Source organism: Sus scrofa, chromosome 3, assembly GCF_054392235.1.
Source record: "Sus scrofa isolate SSC_HxYL_T2T_F1_AM1 chromosome 3, Sscrofa_HxYL_maternal_Yorkshire_Landrace_v2.0, whole genome shotgun sequence".
Taxonomy (NCBI): domain Eukaryota; kingdom Metazoa; phylum Chordata; class Mammalia; order Artiodactyla; family Suidae; genus Sus; species Sus scrofa.
This window is the reverse complement of record NC_139385.1, coordinates 18236016-18255935: the sequence shown is the minus strand read 5'-3', so window position 1 is coordinate 18255935 and position 19920 is coordinate 18236016. Positions and strand designations below refer to the sequence as shown.

At 46.6% G+C, this 19920-nt stretch overlaps 1 protein-coding gene across 10 annotated transcripts in view; it reads left to right on the top strand.

Moving 5' to 3' along the window:
* SGF29 (SAGA complex associated factor 29) overlaps positions 1-19920 on the top strand; it is a 33082-nt gene that overhangs the window by 1886 nt on the left and 11276 nt on the right. For 4 of the 10 annotated variants that reach the window (XM_021088030.2, XM_085017147.1, XM_085017149.1 and 1 more), the window contains exon 2: positions 16568-16657. In XM_021088030.2, the coding sequence (XP_020943689.1) occupies positions 16583-16657 (75 nt within the window). In that variant the 5' untranslated portion in view covers positions 16568-16582. Of the gene's footprint in view, positions 1-1730; positions 1965-5266; positions 5288-5397; positions 5447-16567; positions 16658-19920 lie in introns of all 10 variants that reach the window. The other 6 variants (XM_085017146.1, XM_085017150.1, XM_021088033.2 and 3 more) reach the window with 5 other exon arrangements.

The window sequence follows — 19920 nt, the reverse complement described above, 5'->3', positions numbered from 1 at the left end:
AAAAAAAAAAATTTCCAGGATTCAGTTCAGTTCTGCACTTGCTTTTGAGGACTTAGTAGGTGCCAGGCCCTGTGCTAATTGCTGGGAATATAAAGATGAATAAAAGTGCATCTCTCTCTTTTCAGAGATCTTGGTGTGGCAGGAGAGACAAACAATATGGTAGTCTCTGGGTGCATGTGTGACAAATGCAGGAACAGATGTTTGTGTCCGGTGCTTTAGAAGTTTCTGGAAGTTCTGATTGCCCATGGCATCAGGGCAGATTAGAGGGGCCTGAGACAGCCACATCTCCCTGCCAGTTGTTTCTGGCTAGGAGCAGCTTTGTCCTTGTACCGTAGTATGCCATACAAATACTGTCGTGTTCTCTGTGTGCCCTGGTGTGGAAAAGCTTGGCAGGTAGTGCTGAAAAAGTGTGAATTTTGCTGCCATTTGATTTGGGCCCTGAAAAAATGAGTAAATTTGAGAGATCCAGAGGCAAAAATGGAGAAGGATCGAAGGGCAGACATAACTGAAACATACAGGTCTGCTTGTTTGAGGCAGGGGCCCTGAGTATTTCAATATGGGTATCGTAGGGTAAGGTCAGTAGAGAAGGCTGTTTGAGAGGTGCCATTCAGGATCTGAAGCAGTGCCTTGAGAGTGTTTTGTACACCTCAGTGTCCGTTTTTATGAATACCTCCCCCACCACAAGGCACCCTGTTCTCAGTGGGTAGGTCTATTAGCATCCATAGTTTTAGAGATTAACTTTCTGGAGTTGTCTAGAAGTCGAGACATGTGTCAAGTCAAAGTCCTTTTTTTCTGATTTCTAAATTTATAGGAGTTCCCATCGTGGCACAGTGGTTAACGAATCTGACTAGGAACCATGAGGTTGCAGGTTCGATCCCTGGCCTTGCTCAGTGGGTTAAGGATCTGGCGTTGCTGTGAGCTGTGGTGTAGGTTGCAGACGCGGCTCGGATCCCGCATTGCCGTGGCTCTGGTGTAGGCCGGTGACTACAGCTCCTATTAGACCCCTAGCCTGGGAACCTCCATATGCCATGGGAGCAGCCCTAGAAAAGGCAGAAAGACCAAAAAAATAAAATAAAAATGAATCTCATTTGGGAGTTCCCATTGTGGCTCAGCAGTAACAAACCCGACTGGTATCCATGAGGATGCAAGTTCAATCCCTGACCTCGCTCAGTGGGTTAAGGATCCGGTGTTGCTGTGATCTGCAGTGTAGGTCACAGATGCAGCTCCGATCCTGAGTTGCTATGGCTGTGGTGTGGGCCGGCAACTGAAGCTCAAATTCGACCCCTGGCCTGGGAACTTACATATGCTGTGGGTGGGGCCCTTACAAAAAAAAAAAAAAAGGAAGAAAAAGAATCTCATTTAAGCTTTTGATGAGTCATCTGCTTTGGAAAAAATAACCACTTCAGGATGTGTGGTCCCTGTGTCTGTGAAGTGGAAGGTACAGTGGTGAACACTGAACCCTTGGGAGTCAGTTGATGATACTAAGGGTTCTTTGAGCCCATAAGGCTTAGGTTATAGTTAGATTGCCGTTGAATCCCACCTCTACCACTTATTATTTGCATGACCTTGGTAAAGTCATTTTATTACTCAAAAGAATCGAGTTTCCTCAGTACTAAATGAATGGTACTTTGTGGGTTGATAATCCACATGTGTGAGTGCTTAGCACATGGCAGGTCCTCACTCAGGAACAGGTGCCATTGTTACCTTTATTGTCTCTCTCTCTTTTTCAGATGGCACAGTGAATCACCATCTTACTGGTGATACTTTTGGTATAGTCGTAATAACCTAGCAGTTGATTGACAGTTTACAGTAGACAAAATGCTGCTTCTTCCATGATCTCTTTTGCTGTTGAATATCTGAAGTTGTGACGAAACTTGGAGATGGGAGGATAAGCATAGATTTTTGGAGTGCCTGCTCAGCTACCCATACCCATCTGAACTTCATTTTCCCCAGCTGTAAGGAAGGTGGGCTTGTGAACCTTCTTTTTTTTTTTTTTTTGGCCACATCCAAAGCATGCAGAAGTTCCCAGGCCAGGGATCGAACCTGCACCGTAGCAGTGACAATGTCAGATCCTTAACCACTAGGCCACCAGGGAACTCCAAGAAGGTGGGCTTGTAGCATTGCTGTAGGTTAAATTAAAACCACCTGTGGGAGTTCCCATCGTGGCACAGTGGTTAACGAATCCGACTAGGAACCATGAGGTTGCGGGTTCGATCCCTGGCCTTGCTCAGTGGGTTAAGGATCTGGCGTTGCTGTGAGCTGTGGTGTAGGTTGCAGACGCGGCTCGGATCCTGTGTTGCTGTGGCTCTGGTGAAGGCCAGTGGCTACAGCTCCGATTAGACCCCTAGCCTGGGAACCTCCATATGCCAAGGGAGTGGCCCAAGAAATAGCAAAAAGACCAAAAAAAAAAAAAAAATCACCTGTGTAAGTTTCTGTACAGGAGCTTGGTAGGTATGAAAAGAGGTGAGGGGGAGTTCCCGTCATGGCTCAGTGGTTAACGAATCTTGACTAGGAACCATGAGGTTGCAGGTTCGATCCCTGGCCTTGCTCAGTGGGTTAACGATCTGGAGTTGCCATGAACTGTGGTGTGGGTTGCAAACGCAGCTCTGATCCTGCGTTGCTGTGGCTCTAGCGTAGGCTCGCCGCTACAGCTCCGATTGGACCCCTAGCCTGGGAACCTCCATATGCCGCAGGAGCGGCCCTAAAAAGGCAAAAAAAAAAAAAAAAAGAGGTGAGGTGTGGGGTGGGTAGAAATCTTTGCCTTAAATTAAGAATTTCTTTAGAAACTAGTTAATGTTGATTCTTACTGATGGTGGCTAAATTGAGGGTGTGGATCTGAATGTGGAGTCTTAGATGCCTTGCAAGTCACTCCTTTCAATCCTCAAAACAAAGCTTTTATTGTCTTAAGTTTTATGGGATTATTTTTAGAGTGGTTTAAGTATAGGATGCTTGAGTTTGTTTGTATGAGGCGTTGACTACTAGTTGAGGGTCAGAGAATAGTTTTAGGCTGGGTGTTTAGCAGTTAATATTCTTCTACCCTGCAACTCTGTCCTTAAGAATTACCTCCCTTTTTTTTTTTTTTTTTTTTTTTTTTTAAGCTTTTTAGGGCTGCATGTGCAGCATATGGAGGTTCTCAGGCTAGGGGTCTAATTGGAGCTACAGTTGCTGGCCTGCACCACAGCAACAGCAACATCAGATCTGAGCCTCATCTGCAACCTGCTCTACAGGTCACCCCAGCGCCAGATCCTTAACTCACTGAGCAAGGCCGGGGATCAAACCTGCAAACTCATGGTTCCTAGTCAGATTCGTTTCCATTGTGCCATGATGGGAACTCCAAGAATTACCTCTTTTTAGTCAGACTTCTCAGTTGTGGGTAACAAAAAGGTAATCCAAACTAGCCTAAGTAAAAAAGGAGTATCTACTGACTTTAACTGCAGCAGTATTTCTAACTGGAGAGTCCTGGGTTTACCAGCTTCAGACATGGCTATATCCAGCAGCCTACACTATATCATCAATATTTTCTATGTTTTTCCTCCCTGCAGTTTCTCTTTCAGGCAGGCAAAAGCCTCCATCAGTTCCAGGCTGCTCTCTTAACCAAATGAAAAAGTTATCTTTTTGCAGATAGTTCCAGCAAAAGATCTGAAATTGATTTTGGCCAGACTTGGGTCGCATATCTCTTCCTGAATCAGTCATAGTGGTCAGGGAGCATGTAATCATTTAATGGGCCCAAGTCCCATACCCAACCTTGGAGCCAAAGTGAGGGATGGTTTCCCAAAGAGAAATTAAGAGTGCTGTTACCAGACCTAAATATTTGCTTAAGAAAAATGAATGTATGACAGGCTCACATATGATTGCTCATGGCAATTTTATTCATAATCGCCCCAAATGGAAATAGGTGCTATTTGAAGAGAACAGGTTGAACAAACTAGTTTGTTCATGCAATAGTAAGCGACCCAGCAATGGAAAGGAACAGGCTCCGGATACACACAGCAACACAGGTGAATCGCAAAACACATTAAGTGAAAGAATCCAGATACTGCAGAGTATGGGTGGCATGATTATGTTTCAGTGAAGTCCTCAAACAAGCCTAAATGGTCTGTAGCGGAAAATAATGGAGCAGTTGTTCTGCTTGTGGGTAGAAATAGAAAGCGTGGCCTTCTAAAAAAGAAAAAGAAAAAAAAAAGTATGGGAGTTCCTGTCGTGGCGCAGTAGGAACGAATCCGATCCATGAGGACGCAGGTTCGATCCCTGGCCTCGTTCAGTGGGTTGAGGATCCGGCGTTGCCGTGAGCTGTGGTGTAGGTCGCAGATGAGGCTCGGATCTGATGTTACCGTGGCTGTGGCTTAGGCTGGCAGCTGTGGCTCCAGTTAGACCCTTAGCTTGGGGACTCCCATATGCTGCAAGTGCGGCCCTAAAGAGACAGAAAGAAAAAAAAAAAAAAAAGTATGGCCTTCTAAGTCAGTGGAAAGAAGAGGTGCTAGGACCTGGAAAGTTTAGGATACTGGGCCTTGCCTCAATTCATAAGAATGTCTGAGACCATGCAGGAGTTGCATAACCTCTCCTGAGACTAATGCAAAGGTCAGCTGGGATCCTTGGGCTCTGCTTCCAGGCAGCGCTGGCTGAATGTTCAGTTTCCTCCCAGCTGGGAACTGCCTGGCCTTGCAGTTAGATGTGGTCCTGAGTCCACGTCCACGTTCCAACTTGTCCCTAGTGTTCTCAGGGCGGAGAGCCACAGAAAGCTTTGCCTCTGCTGAGTATCTTTTTTGGGGAAATCCAAGTTCACAAATGACTGGATCCAGAGATGGCAGTTGTTGGTTGGAAAATCAGAAAATGAGGTGGTTCTCCCAGGCAGGGTGCTACCCAGTAGGCAACGCTCAAGCACAAAGAGGACCCAGGAATTCCCACTAAAGCTCAGGGGGTTAAGAACGTGCGGGTTCGGTCCCTGACCTCACTCAGTGGGTTAAGGAGCCAGGGTTGCTGCAAACTGCAGCATAGTTCAAAGACGTGGCTTGGATCTGGCATGGCTGTGGTGTAGACTGGCAGCTGCAGCTCCGATCTGACCCCTAACCCAGAAACTTCCATCTGCTGCAGGTGCGGCCCTAAAAAAGAGAGAAAGAGAGGGCCCTTAAATGGTGTGGGCAGTGGTTGCTCCCAGGTTTGGGCTGCATCAGTGTTTTCTGTTGCTCATGCCTTTGACTGCTTTGCTCAACTTTTTTTTTTTTTTTTTTTTTGCTGCACCTGCGGGATGTGGACGTTCCTGGGCCAGGGTTGGAACCCAGGCCAAGTGGTGAGTCAAGCTGCTGCAGTGACAGTTCTGGATCCTTAACCCCCTGTGCCACAAGAGAACCCCACGGTTTGCTCAACTTAACACAGTCCCTGTGTCTATTTTCCTGGCAGTTCCCTGACCCACATCTACAGACAAGGAGGAGACCGCTCCTACTGCCAAGTGAGTGCTCTGTGCCAGGCACTGCCTAGCACCTTATGTATGTAGTCAATTCTCACGTCGGTGCTCTGGTTTTTGTAGAGACTGAGGAAGGTTAAGGAACTCCCCAGGGTCAGAACTTGATAGCTGTCCGTCCCCAGTCCTCTCCTTGGAACACTCCTAAAATACACCTGTCAGTGCATTGCCCTGATGGTGGTACTGCAAGTGATCACGAGGGGATACAGCTAACACACTTAGAACCATTCTGTATCTTTTCGACTCTCAGTGAAGTATTTGACACACCACATGAGGAGTTCCGATTGTGGCTCAGCAGAAACAAACCTGACTAGTATCCATGAGGATGCAGGTTCAATCCCTGGCCTCGCTCAGTGGGTTAAGGATCCAGTGCTACCTTGAGCTGTGGCATGGGTCACAGATATGGCTCAGATCCAGCGTGGCTGTGGCATAGGCCAGCAGCTGCAGCTCTGGTTCAGCCCCTAGCCTGGGAACTTCCATATGTTGCACCTGTGGCCCTAAAATGAATAATTGACATGAGGTAGTCAACACATTATTATAAAATAGATTTTGGGTTAGGTGATGTTGCCCAACTGTAGGCTCGTGTAAGTGTTCCAAGCACGTTTAACGTAGATGAGGCTAAAATCTGATGTTCGCTAAGTTAGGTGTGTTAATTGCCTCTTCAGCGTATGATATTTTCAACTTCCCGTGGGTCTGTCAGAACGGAACTCCGTGGTAAGTCGAGGATGCTCGGTAGATTGCATATGCAGAAGGGGACACACAAAACAAACATCATTTTAGGTTGTTAGGATTTACTTAACAATCTAAATGGGGTGGAAATAGAGGCGTGAACAGAGTGCTCTGGAGAGCCAGGGGAGTGTCTGCCTGGATACCGCAAAGAAGAGGGGGCATTGCAGTAGGCACATGCTGCCCTTTATGTCAGGTCTTGGGAGGGGCATCAAGGTGGCGGAACCTCGGAGAGCTCAGGACTGACTACTTCCAAAGGTGGCAGTACTTTGTCGCATCTTAAAATGAGGTTCTCCCAGTAGGCATAGTGAGCCTCCAGAGTCCTAGTGCTCATTTCAGTACCTCAGAATGAATTCACGTCAGAACAGGAAGGAGCTGAGATGAGAGCATGTACAAGTCACAAGTCAGGGATGACACGCGAGGGCTGCCTTTGCCTGACACAGTCTCTCATCAAAAATGGGGCCCTCCTTTCCCACTGCTGGGTTGCAGGACGGGGCCCTGCCTGGCTTGGTATTTGACCTACTCCTTCCCCTCCACATCAGGCAGATCAGCGCTTTCACTTTGTTTTGCTGAAAGTTCTCCCTTCAATTTCATGTGTCTGTCTGTCTCTGCATCTGCTAATTGCAGGTTTTATGAGATGCATGCGTGCTTTTTCCCTTTGTATATAAATGGGATCTCTGGAGAAATAGCCAAGAAACAACTGTGGTTGCCTCAAGGGGTGGGAGATTACTTTGTATTTCTTTTAATTGTTTGAAAATTTTTTTTTAGTATGTGCTTATATTATCTACCTAGAGGTGGTGGTTGTTTTCCTTAAGAGAAACAGGCTGTGTCTGACAACAGTGAGACAGAGACGGAATGAAGTCGAAGTCATGTGATGAGAGCCTAAACCAAGGCAGTGATAGATGAGAGGTGGCTGGATAGGAGAGAGATTACTGAGGCGAAATCAGTTGAAATGGAATGGAGATTGATCAAGGATCTGGGGGGTTGGAGAGGAGCAAGAAAGAAGAAACCCCAGAATTTCCAGCTTGAGAAGCTGAGTGGCCAGTGATGGGCCCTGTTAACCCACCTCCAGAAGGCAGGGGCGTGGGGGACATCATGGTGGGCTAATCGTGGGGGAGCTGTGGAGCCCTGGAGAAAAGTTAGAGTTGATGATATCATCGCTGTGGAAGTTTCAGAATATGGGGGTTTGAAGCCGATGAGGGTGCTCGGAGTGCTTAGAGAACAAGAAGAGGATCCCGGGGTGACCTTCCACTGAGGTGGAGGAGGGGAGCAGTGGAAAAATCTGAGATACTGGGGACCTGGGAACCCAGAGAACAGAGCTTTGAGGAGGAGTGGGTGGTCGGATATTCAGTGGAGTGGAACGTTCTAGAAGCTGGCAGGAGATCATGGGAATTGAGAGAGAGCCAGACTGCAGTGGGTTAAAGGGTGCATGGGAGCGGACATGAGGATGGGGGTACTGTGCCAGCTCCATGCTATGTCCAGAGGATGCTCTTAGAGATTGGGCACGCTAGGGGAGAAGACAAATACAAAGAGACTTTCCATACGGTTTGGTAGGCACGGTGGTAGAGAGATGCCCGAGTTACCTTTCCCCAGATCATTCTGGTTTTGTTAGGTTTCCCGCCAGGGGTTATTGTGTTCTTCTTTGCTTTGTACACATAAGCACATCTCTTGCCTAGGTGGAATTCAGTTTCATCTTGAGCATAATAAATACCTTCAGTCATGCCGATTTTTTAAACAGTTTTGTTGATGTAATTCACCTACCATACAGCTCACCCACTTAAAATGTGTCATTCATTGCATTTTGTTTTTTTAGTATATTCAGGGTTGTGCAGCCATTGCCGTTATCTAATTTTAGAACATTTTCTGGACCCATTGATTTAATTTTTTTTTTTTTTTAAGCATTTCCATTGTGACTCAGCAGGTTAAGAACCCAGCTAGTATTCATGAGGATCCGGGTTCAGTCCCTGGCTTCTCTCAGTGGGTTAAAAGATCCGGTATCACCTTGAGCTGTGGTGTAGGTCAAAGACATGGCTCGGGTCTGGTGTTGCTGTAGCTGTGGCGTAGGCTGCCGGCTATAGCTCCGATTCAACCCCTAGCCTGGAAACTTGCATATGCCACAGGTGTGGCCCTAAAAAGGCCAAAAAAAAAACACCCCCACTTAAGTTATGGAACATTTCTAGCATACATACAGAAGTAAAATCATATAAGGAATGTGTGCTGAGCAGAGTGATTTGGGGTCTCCCTTGGTAGATGAGTTCAGCCAGCTAGGGGAGGCCATCTGGGCTGAGTCAGTGCTGTGTGGTTCCTACTTGATGATGCAGGAGCCAAGGAAAAAGCTTTCTCTTAAAAAAGTTAAGAAGCATTGAGGACTATGTCTAGATACTTACATCGCAACACAACAATGGGAGGAAAAAGTATGTATACATGTATGTGTGACCTGCTGTACAGTGTAAAAAAATTTTTTTTAATAATTTTTTAAAAAGTTAAGAAAAATTGGAGTTCCCGTCATGGCTCAGTAGTTAACGAATCCGACTGGGAACCATGAGGTTGCGGGTTCGATCCCTGGCCTCACTCGGTGGGTTAAGGATCTGGCATTGCCGAGAGCTGTGGTGTAGGTCACAGACACAGCTCGGATCCAGCGTTCCTATGGCTGTGGTGTAGGCTGGTGGCTACAGCTCCGACTCAACCCCTAGCCTGGGAACCTCCATATGTTGCCTGTGCGGCTCTAAAAAGACAAAAGACAAAAAAAAAAAAAAAAAGAAAAATGGGAATTTTTTTTTTTTTTTTTTTTTTTGCTTTTTAGGGCCACACCCGCAGCATATGGAGGTTCCCAGGCTAGGGGTCTAATCGGAGCTACAGCTGCCGGCCTACACCACAGCCACAACAACACCAGATCTGAGCCGTGTCTGCGACCTACACCACTCACGGCAACACCAGATCCCCAACCCACTGAGCAAGGCCAGGGATCGAACCCGCAACCCCATGGTTCCTAGTCGGATTCGTTTCCGCTGTGCCACGACGTGAACTCCTGATATAGGAGTGCAAAATGGACCTACCTTTTGGCTGGGGGTCAGGGCAGGAGAGAGGTGGTGAATGAACTTAGTAAAAAGGCGAAGACCTATACAGGTCTAGGTAGGTCCCAGAGAAAGTAAGAGAAAAATGAGGCTTGCTTAGGATTAGTCAGACAAGACCAGGCTTGAGCGAGTTGTTGAAAAAGCATGTATTGTTTGTATCTTTGGCAGTGGGGGGGTGGGGAGACCCCATGTGAGTGTGCGCAGCTAAGACGGGCCAGAAGGAATGTCAGCACATAAGCACAGATGACGCTGGGTGGACCCCACCCCTCACTCTCCTGTCTCTCCAGATGCAGCCCTGTTCGCTGCTCCTTGGACTTGCTCTCAACCTGCCCCCACCCCTCAGCCAACACACTCGCCTTTCCCCCGCCTGCCTGTCCTTGGTCCGCCCTCCCTCCGCGCCGGCTCCGGTCACAGCCCCGCTGGCAGGAAAGTGCTCTCTCCACTGGCTACTCGCACACACCCGCCCGCGCCTGCTGCCTCCTGTCTCTCCCACTGAAAGTGTTTTCCCTGAGGTCCTCAGTGACACCCTTGCTCCCGGATGCCGGGGACAGCCAGCCCCGAGTCCTCTTCTGTGGTGTTGGGTATTGTCAGTCACCCCCTTGCGTCGGCTTTCCTGCTTTGACAGAGATAGAGATTTGGAAAGTCATCGCACAGACGGAGGCGGGGGCTTACCTAGGAGTGCATGGTGGGGCTGGTGGCCAGGCCTGAGCCCCGATGAGCGCCAGCATTTGGGGGACAGGCAGGAGGGGGGCCAGCCCAGGAGACCCAGGAGCTGAAGCAAGGGGAAGGCCAACCATGTGGGAGGCAGGCCCTTAAGCCACAGGAGGGGGCACAGGTGGGCACCCCAGCTGGGACGCTGACAGGCCAGGTCAGATAAAGCAGGAAAGGATCCAGTGCTTTGGACGATAGGGGTTGTTTGCTCCCTCAAGAGCATTTTTGCTGGCCTGGGGAAGACAGAAGCTAGATTGGAGCAGGTGGTGAAATGGGGTGAAATGAGGGTGAGGAAGTAGAGGCACCTGAATGAACAGCTTTAATTTTGCTGTGAAAGGGAACAGAGACGGGTGGGTAGATGAGGTGAGTGTGGGGTTTGGAAGCTCTTATGGTTGATTTTTGTTTGTGTGTTTGTTTTTGTCTTTTTGCCTTTTCTAGGGCCGCTCCCGCGGCATATTGAGATTCCCAGGCTAGGGGTCTGATCGGAGCTGCAGCCACCGGCCTACACCAGAGCCACAGCAATGCAGGATCTGAGCCGCGTCTGCAACCTACACCACAGCTCGGGGCAATGCCAGATCCTTAACCCACTGAGCAAAGCCAGGAATCGAACCTGCAACCTCATGGTTCCTAGTCAGATTCGTTAACCACTGTGCCCCGATGGGAACTCCTCTTAAGTATTTTTTAGATGGGATCCCCTAAAGTGTGCTTTTTTTTTTTAAGGGGCCACACCTCCATATGGAGGTTCCCAGCCTAGGGGTTGAATGAGGCTGCAGCTGCCAGCCTACGCCACAGCCATGCCAGATCCGAGCCATGTCTGTGATCTGCATCACAGCTCATAGCAACACCAGATCCTTAGTAACCCACTGCAGAAGGCCAGGGATCAAAGCCTCATCTTCATGGATACTAGTCAGATTCGTTTCCACTGCGCCACAGCAGGAACTTCTTAAAGTGTGCTTGTTGGCTCGTGAAACATAGGAAAGGAGACCGTCCAAGAGGAGACGGGGTTCAGAGCAGAGATGTGGGAGGGGTTCGTCTTCAGGAAACACGGGGACAGTCGTCCCTCTGGAGGGCAAAGCAGAGGGGACGGGGGCTGCTCATAGTTTTTCTGGTAGGAATAAGGTTTCTGGCTTCTCTTCTGAGCAAAGTAAAACCTCGGACGTCAGTTAAGGGGACCCAGATCTGGGTCTGAGGCCAGGAGCAAAGATAGTGAGGAGAGAGAGGATTCGAAGTGTCAGAATCCTCAAGGAAGGTGACTGATTGACCTGGCAGCATGGTGGGAGTGCTTACTGCCAGTGTTTGTGAGGGACGCTGTAAAGTAAAACCCACCTGTCCGGTTGGGGAGCTTCTTCCTGTTTTAATACACACAGGTTTGGGAATATAGAAGTCAGATAGTTTTGATCAGGATTCTGCTTTATGTGGCAGGAGAGAACAGCCTTTTCTGTGTTAGTCTGTTCCTTCCCAGGATCTTCCCACTTGATTCATCTTTGTTTTTTGGGTTTTTTGGTTTTTTTTTTTCATTTATAATGACTTTTATTTTTTCCATTATAGGTGGTTTACTGTGTTCTGTCAATTTTCTGATGTACAGCATGGTGACCCAGGCACACATACATAGATACATTCTTTTTTCTCGCATTATCAGGCTCCATCATAAGTGGCTAGACGTGGTTCCCAGTGCTACACAGCAGGATCTCATTGCTTATCCGTTCCAAAGGCAGTCGTTTGCATCTGTTGGATTCATCTTTGGTCCACACCTTCACTTGGTTGTGGATCAGTGGGACTCTCCTCCTTCCTCTTCGCTCGCTCAGCAGAGCATCCCTAGCGTCAGCAGTTCCCAAGACTTCAACGATGACCTTTATGCTACCCACTCCCCGTCTCTAAGCTCTGGATCCCTTATTTTGTGTGGTTCTTATTACTGCATCTAGACTTTTTTTCTTAAGGGAAGGGACATGGCCTTCTCTATATTAAAATACATTCTGTAAAGCTTTGGTGGTGAAAATGGTGTCATACATGTGAGAAAAACAAATCTGTGTCACAAGCCGTCAAAGAAAAGTAAGATAAGTTGGACTTTGTAAAAATTGAAAACATGCTTCAGAGGATACAAGTCAACAACAGTAATAATAAAAATGGGCACAGGGCTGTTCTCCAGAGAAGATACACAGATAGCCAAAAAACATGTGAAAAGATGTTTAGCGTCATTGGCCATCAAGGAAGTGCAAATCGAAACCGCTGGTTACCATTTCACACCCGCTAGGATGGCTGTAATCAAAAAGACAGGGGAGTTCCCTGGTGGTCTAGAGGTTAGGATTCAGCACTTTCACAGCCATGGCCCAGGTTCATTTCCTGGTCTGGCAGCTGAGCTCCCACATCAAGCTGCTACATGCCATGGCCAGAAAAAAAAGACACACAATATCACATGTTGGTGATATTGGTACAGGTACAGATATTTCAGAACCTTCACACTTTGCTGATGGGAATATAAAAGGGTACAGTCCCCTTGGAAACAGTCTTGTAGTTCCTCAAAAGGTTACACATAGTTGTCACATGAACCAGCAAGTACACTGCACGGTACCTACCCAGGAAATGAAAACATGTCCACGCAAAAACTTGTCTACAAGTTTTCACAGCAGCATTTTTCATAATAGCTGAAAAGTGAATACACCCCAAATGTTCATCAGTTGATGAATTAATGCACAAAATGTGGTATATGGGAGTTCCTGTCATGGCACAGTGGAAACGAATCCAACTAGGAACCATGAGGTTGCAGGTTCGATCCCTGGCCTCGCCCAGTGGGTTAAGGATCTGGTGTTGCCCTGAGCTGTGGTGTAGATGGCAGACGCAACTCAGATCTGGCGTTGCTGTGGTTCTGCGTAGGCCTGCAGCTGTAGCTCCAATTAGACCCCTAGCCTAGGAACCTCCATATGCCACGGGTGTGGCTCCAAAAAGACAGAAGACAAAAAAAAAAAAAAGTACATGCAAACATGGAATATTCAACAATAAAAAGAAATGTGCAGAGTAGGGAAATCTTAAAGAGACAGCAAGTAGATTAGTGTTTGCCTAGGGCTGAGAGGGCTGGAGATCTATTTAAAACGTAGAATTCAGTGGTTTTAGAATATTCGGAGTTAGGCAGCCATCACCATGATCAATTTTAGAACATGTCACCACCTGGCCAGAGAGCCCCATCCGCATTGATGGTCACTCCCCTTCTCCCTCAACCCTCGTGCCCAGCTTTCTATGGACCTGCCTTTTCTGGATGTCACATTATCAGTAGAATCCTATACTATGAGGTCATCGTGTCTGGCTTCTTTCACTTGGCATGGTGTTTTCAGGGTTCATCCACATTGTAACATGTCTCAGTGCTTCATTCCTTTTTATTGTCCTAATGTGGACAATACCACACATTATCCATCCATACAGTTTCTCCACTTCTTCACCGATACTTGTTATGTCTTTTTTCATTATAGCCGTCTAATGCCTGTGAAATGGTATATCCTGTGGTTTTGATTTGCATTTCCTTGATGGCTGATGACATTGAGCCTCTTTTCATGTGCTTATTGGCCATTCCTATATCTTCTTGGGAGAATTGTCTCTTCAGATCGTTTTTGTTTATGGTCTGAAGTTGGGGTCCAAAATCTTTCTTTTGCATGTGGACATCCGGTTGTCCTGGGAACCTTGTAGAAAACCAATTGACCATGGATATGACAGTTTGTTTCTGGTCTCTTAATTCTGTTTCCATTGATCTTTGTTTACCTTATGCCAGTACCACACCGTGTTGATTACTGTAGCTTTGTAGTAGGTTTTGTCATTGGTAAAACTTTTTCAAGATTATTTTAGCAATTCTGGGTCCCTTGAATGGTCACATAAATTTTAGGATGAACTTGTTAATTTCTGCAAAGAAACCAGCTGGAAACCTTAGGACAATTTCGAGAATTAAGCTCTTTCAACAATATTAAGGCTTCTGATCTGTGAACATGGGCTGTCTTTCTATTTACTTAGGTGGTCTTAATTTTTTTAAACAATGTTTTATAGTTTTCAGAGTAAAATTGTGTACCTGTGAAATTTTACGTATTTTATTCTTTTTGATGCTATTTTAAATGGGATTGTTTTCTTTTCTTTTCTTTTCTTTTTAGGGCTGTACCCGAGGCATATGGAAGTTCCCAGGCTAGGGGTTGGATTGTAGCTGTAGCTGCCAGCTTACACCACAGCAACTCAGGATCCGAACCGCATCTTCAACCTACACCATGGCTCATTGCAACACTGGATCCTTAACGTACTGATCGAGGCCAGGGATCAAACCTGCAACCTCATGGTTCCTAGTCGGATTCGTTACTGCTGCGCCACGACAGGAACTCCTAATGTTTTTGAAATTAGTTCTAATAGTTGTTCAGAGGTTTCTTAGGGTTTTCTTTTTCTTTTGGGGGGGGGGGAGGGATCTTTTTCAGGGCAGCACCCGAGGCATATGGAAGTTCCCAGGCTGGGATTGAATCGGAGCTACAGCTGCCCGTCTACACCACAGCCACAGCACCACCAGATCCTTAACCCACTGATCGAGGCCAAGGATTGAACCCACGTCCTCATGGGTACTCGTCAGGTTCATTACCATGGAGCCATGATGGGAACTCCTCTTAGGGTTTTCTATATACAAGGTCATGTCACCTGAAAATAGAGATAGTTTTACTTCTTCCTTTCTAATCTTGATTCTTTTATTTCACTTTATTGCCCTCGCTGGAACCTCCAAAACATTGACTTGTTGCCGATCTTACGGGGAAAGCTTCCGGTCTTTCACCAATAAGTGTGATGTTTGTTATCTGTGGCTCTTCATAGATGCCTTTTATCAGGTTGAGGAAATTCCCCTCTATTCCTGGTTTGTATATTACTTTCTTAATAAATAAGAGACATTTTAAGAAAATACGGATATTTAAATACATAGCATTGACAATTCATGGTTGGGAGGAGATTCTTTGTGAATCTGATCTTTGTGGATATGGAGGTATATTAATTGAAGAGCATTGTGTAAAATTTCAGCATCCTAAAAAAATTCTTTTTTTCCAATTTACTTTTTTTTTAGCCACACCCAAGGCATGAAGAAGTTCCCGGGCCAGGGATCGAACTCAAGCCACAGCAGTGACAATGCTGTGTCCTTAACCTGCTGAGCCACTTGGGACATGTCCATCTTTACCTAGTTATAGTATCATATGTCTATCTTTACCTAGTTATAGTAGCTTACTTTTAAAATTACCTTTATTGTCTTTTATTCTTTTCCTGATTACTTATCGCATTTTATTTTCATCAGTATACATTCATCTTACCTTAAGTCAGATGTTTTTAGTAGTTAATTTCTCTTCCCTTGGCAGTAACAGTGCAAGTGTCTTCATATAAAATCTTAAAAAGGGCGTTCCCGTTGTGGCTTATCGGGTTATGAACCTGACTAGTATCCATATGAATGCAGCTTCAATCCCAGGTCTTGTTTGGTGAGTTAAGGATCCAGTGTTGCTCGAAGTTGCAGTGTAGATCGAAGACATGTCTCGGATTGTGTGTCGCTGTGGCTGTGGTATAGGCTGGCAGCTACAGCCCTGATTTGACCCCTAGCCTGGGAACTTCCATATGCCAAAGATTCAGGCGTAAAAAGCAAAAATAAAAGGGGAGGGACCAGAATGCTTGAATCATTTATTAGGACGGTAGCAGCTGAGCTGGGGCTAAGGTGTGCTGCTTTTGGAAGGTACTTAATAAGTACTCCTGACTTGGTTGAACGTATCAAATACAAACATCTTCGGATTGGGGAGGAATTTTAGGACAGCTTGCCACTTTAGGGCGGTTGTAACAGGTGACCATAAACTGGGTAACTTAATGCAAAAGAAACATATTCTCTCGTGGTTCTGAAGGCTAGAATTCCAAAATCAAGGGGTCGTATTAGTTCCACAATCAAGAGCGGGTTCCTCCTTGGCTGCTCAGAAGGGGAGCATGTTACATGCCTCTCTCCCAGCTTCTAGCCGTTGCCAGCAGTCCTTGGCATTCCTTGACTTGCAGCTGCCTAATGCCATCCTCTCTCTGCCTCTGTGGCTCTCCTCCCTCTGTGTTTGACTGTCTCTCCACCTGGCATTCTTTGTGTGTGTGCGGGTCTCTGTGTCTCTTCTCTTACGAGGACACCAGTCATACTGGGTTAAGGCTCACCCTGCTTCAGTATGACCTCATCTTTAGTATACATCGTAGTTACATCTGCAGAGACCCTGTTTCCAAATCAGGTCACAGTCACAGGTACCAGGGGTTAGGACTTCTGTGGTTTGTTTTGGTTTTGGTTTTGGTTTTTTTTTTGTTTTTTTTTTTGTCTTTTTTAAGATGCGCCCTTGGCATATGGAGGTTCTCAGGCCAGAGTTTGAATTGGAGTTGTAGCTACTGACCTACACCACAGCTCACGGCAACACTGGCTCCTTAACCCACTGAGCAAGGCCAGGGTTCACACCTGCATCCTCATGGATGCTAGATAGATTCGTTCCCACTGAGCCACGAGGTGAACTCCAGGATGTCAGCGTATCTTTCAGGAGAACAGTCTAGCCCACGGCAGCCGCTGACAAAGTTCTCTTGTGCTCCCCCTCCTCTCCAGGCGCCCTCGTACACCATGGCCCTCGTGTCTGCTGATTCCCGCATAGCAGAACTGCTCACAGAGCTCCATCAGCTGATCAAGCAAACCCAGGTAAAAAGCCACTCCCTCCTGTCCTAGAGGGGGTCACAGGCTGGGATGCCGAGCTGGGGGGGTGGGGTTATGTTTAAAGAGATGGACAGGCAGGAACCACGATGATGTAACGAAGGCGAGAGGAGGAGAATGTTGGTATGACAACCGTTCCTGTTGGATTTTCTGTCTCATGCAGGATTTCATGATTCCTTTTTTCAGTAACAGCTATATTGAGATACGCTTCACATACCGTACAGCTCAGCCACTTAAGATGTATGATCCAGTGGTTTTTAGCATATTCAAAGCGTTATGCAACCATCACCATAATACAAGTGCAGAATATTTTCATCACCTGACAACAGTGCCGCATACCCAATAGCCGTCACTCTCCTTAGCCCTCTGCCGCCTTGTTCCAGGTAAACAGAGACGCTCTTAACAGGTGAGATCTTTCAAGAGCTGGTCCAGGGCCAAGGCTTTTTTGGAATGTGCAGAATTTGAAAACCAGGCCTGCTGAATTAATCTTTAACTGCACTGGCCACGCCCCTGGCCCTTACCTAGTCTGATACAACCAAACAACCCTATTTGAGTACCTACATTTAGTATAACATTTATATAACAGATATGGCAATAGTATAAGTATGAATTTGCCTAACATTTGCAGGAGTCCTTTTAGGATAGAAATAGACCAAAGGGAACAACTCATCTGTCCTATAGACCATTACATACTTTTTTTTTTTTTTGTCTTTGTCTTTTCTAGGGCTGTGCCCATGGCATATGGAGGTTCCCAGGCTTGGGGTCAAATCGGAGCTACGACTGCCGGCCTGAGCCAGAGCAACGAGGGATCCGAGCCACATCTGTGAGTTCAGCGTAGAAATTAGCTGATGGTTAGTTAGATCCAGTTCTTCCTCAGGCCAGTCATCTTCCATCAGCAGTACCTTCTCAGAAGACCTTGACTCACTCTCCCAACACATTCCCATTCGGTCATCAGTCGCAGTATTATCATATAACTTAGTTACATAAGGTAGTTGACTCTTCCCAGCAGTGCCAGTGGGTCGCACCATATTGAAGTATGATCTGGTAAAACTCAGTTTCATTATGGAACAAATCAGGAAGAATTACAGAGCTGTTTGTCAGGCATTCCCTACAGAATTGGCCCTGCCTGTTTACCAGATGTCATTATGGACAGGTTTTATTATGGTTGGCCACGATTCGGCTGTTTCTGGGTTCCAAGGCAGCTGGGGATAAAGCGTCTTAGCTCAGGCTTGTATTGAGACTGGCTGCCATCGTGTGCTATTACACAGCTGAGTCCGCCTCCCTCTTATAGGTGTATTCAGAGTACAAATCCTACCTCTGCTCACTGGGTGTCAGGATGTGTCTTATTTTTATCTATTCTTGGGTCAAGGGTAGTCATGGTGCATTGATGTGAATTACCAGTGCCCCTTTGAGGGCTTCCATAGGTTTGGAGGTCCATAAAATTCCCATAGGCGTGTTCCCTTGGGGTTTAGCAGCTAGATGGGGGGGAGCACTGCTCATGGCTCCTTAAGCCTCCATCTATATTAAAATAGTCAAGAAGCCCAGGTGGGCCAAGGTGCAAGCCTTTTCCCAACAACAGAGGCATCCTAGCGTTTCCCCAGAACTCTCTGTTGGGCTGGCCTGAACCACTCCCCTAAAGCTTCACTATCTTCCCAGGCTGACTCCCATCTCTCGCCTTCTTCCTGAAGAGAACTCACTTCTGTTTGTTTATTCTAATTAACAAATCTTTTCTCCCTGAATGTTGTTTTTCATTAAAAGTGAGTTCAGCTTGCCCCACAATGGCCACACCAATTCCTGTATCCCCTAAAGCCCTTTCCTGTCTGTGGGCCAAGGTTGCCTACTCCACCTTGCGTTTTGTTATCTCTGTACTAAAAACGGCCCGGGTACAGCAGTGAGGAGACGGCATTTTGTACGCAAAAACGTTGTGCCTCATACTGGGTGGTCATGCCTAGATGTAATTTAGCCTGAATAGATTGTACCTCTCAAAACCTTCCTCATCGAGGGGTGGGGGAGTGGGGGGAGAGGCTGCTCCCCCGGGGAATTGGGACCCGCCATGTGCTGTCAGAAACCCATTTTTTTCCTACTCCTTTTAATAGCTTTTCCACAAAAATAAGGGTGATGGGTATTTGTGCAAGCATGCATTGCTGTATTTTAACCAGGGATCCTCATATATAACCAGGGATCTTTCTAAGCATTCTTTTTTTTTTTTTTTTTTTTGGCCTTTTGGGGCCACACCCTCGACATATGGAGGTTCCCAGGCTAGGGGTCCAATAGGAGCTGTAGCCGCCAGCCTACATCACAGCCACAGCAGTGTTGGCTCCCAGCCACGTCTGCAACCTACACCACAGCTCACGGCAATGCCAGATCCTTAACCCACTGAGTGAGGCCAGGGATCGAACCCCCAACCTCATCGTTACTAGTCAGATTTGTTTCCTCTGCACCACAACGGGAACTCCCTTTCTGAGCATTCTGTCACCTGAATTTATAGTTGCACAGTGATCAGTCCACTGGGAATCACCGTATAGTTCAGTGGTCCAGTAGGGAGCCACTCCTGGAAATTCCTTTCTAAAGGATAGCCTTCATAGTGGATGTAGCCTGATAAATAAGAGTCAGAAGGTTTTGGCTAACTGAAAACCCAGTTTGAAAGGTTCCACACTGTATGATTCCAATTATATGATAATATGTTAATGGCAAAACTATAGAGAGAATTAAAAAAATCAGTAATTGGAGTTCCCGTCGTGGTGCAGTGGTTAACGAATCCGACTAGGAACCATGTGGTTGCAGGTTCGGTCCCTGCCCTTGCTCAGTGGGTTAATGATCCGGCGTTGCCGTGAGCTGTGGTGTAGGTCGCAGACGGGGCTCGGATCCCACGTTACTGTGGCTCTGGTGTAGGCCGGTGGCTACAGCTCCGATTGGACCCCTAGCCTGGGAATCTCCATATGCCGTGGGAGTGGCCCAAGAAATAGCAAAAAGACAAAAAAAAAAAAAAAAAATCAGTAATTGCTCTGGGCTTGGAGGGAGGGAAGAAGAGATGACTGGGGGAGCACAGGGGATTTTTTAGGGAGGTGAAGCTTCTGCGTGATACTGTAATGGTGGATATATGATGATGTCCCTTTGTCAAAACCCATAGAACTGTGTGACACAGAAAGTGATCATGTAATCTATAGACTTTAATTAATAATAATTATCGATATTGGTTGAGCAGTTGTAACAAATAACCACACTAATGCAAGGTGTTGATAATGGGCAAA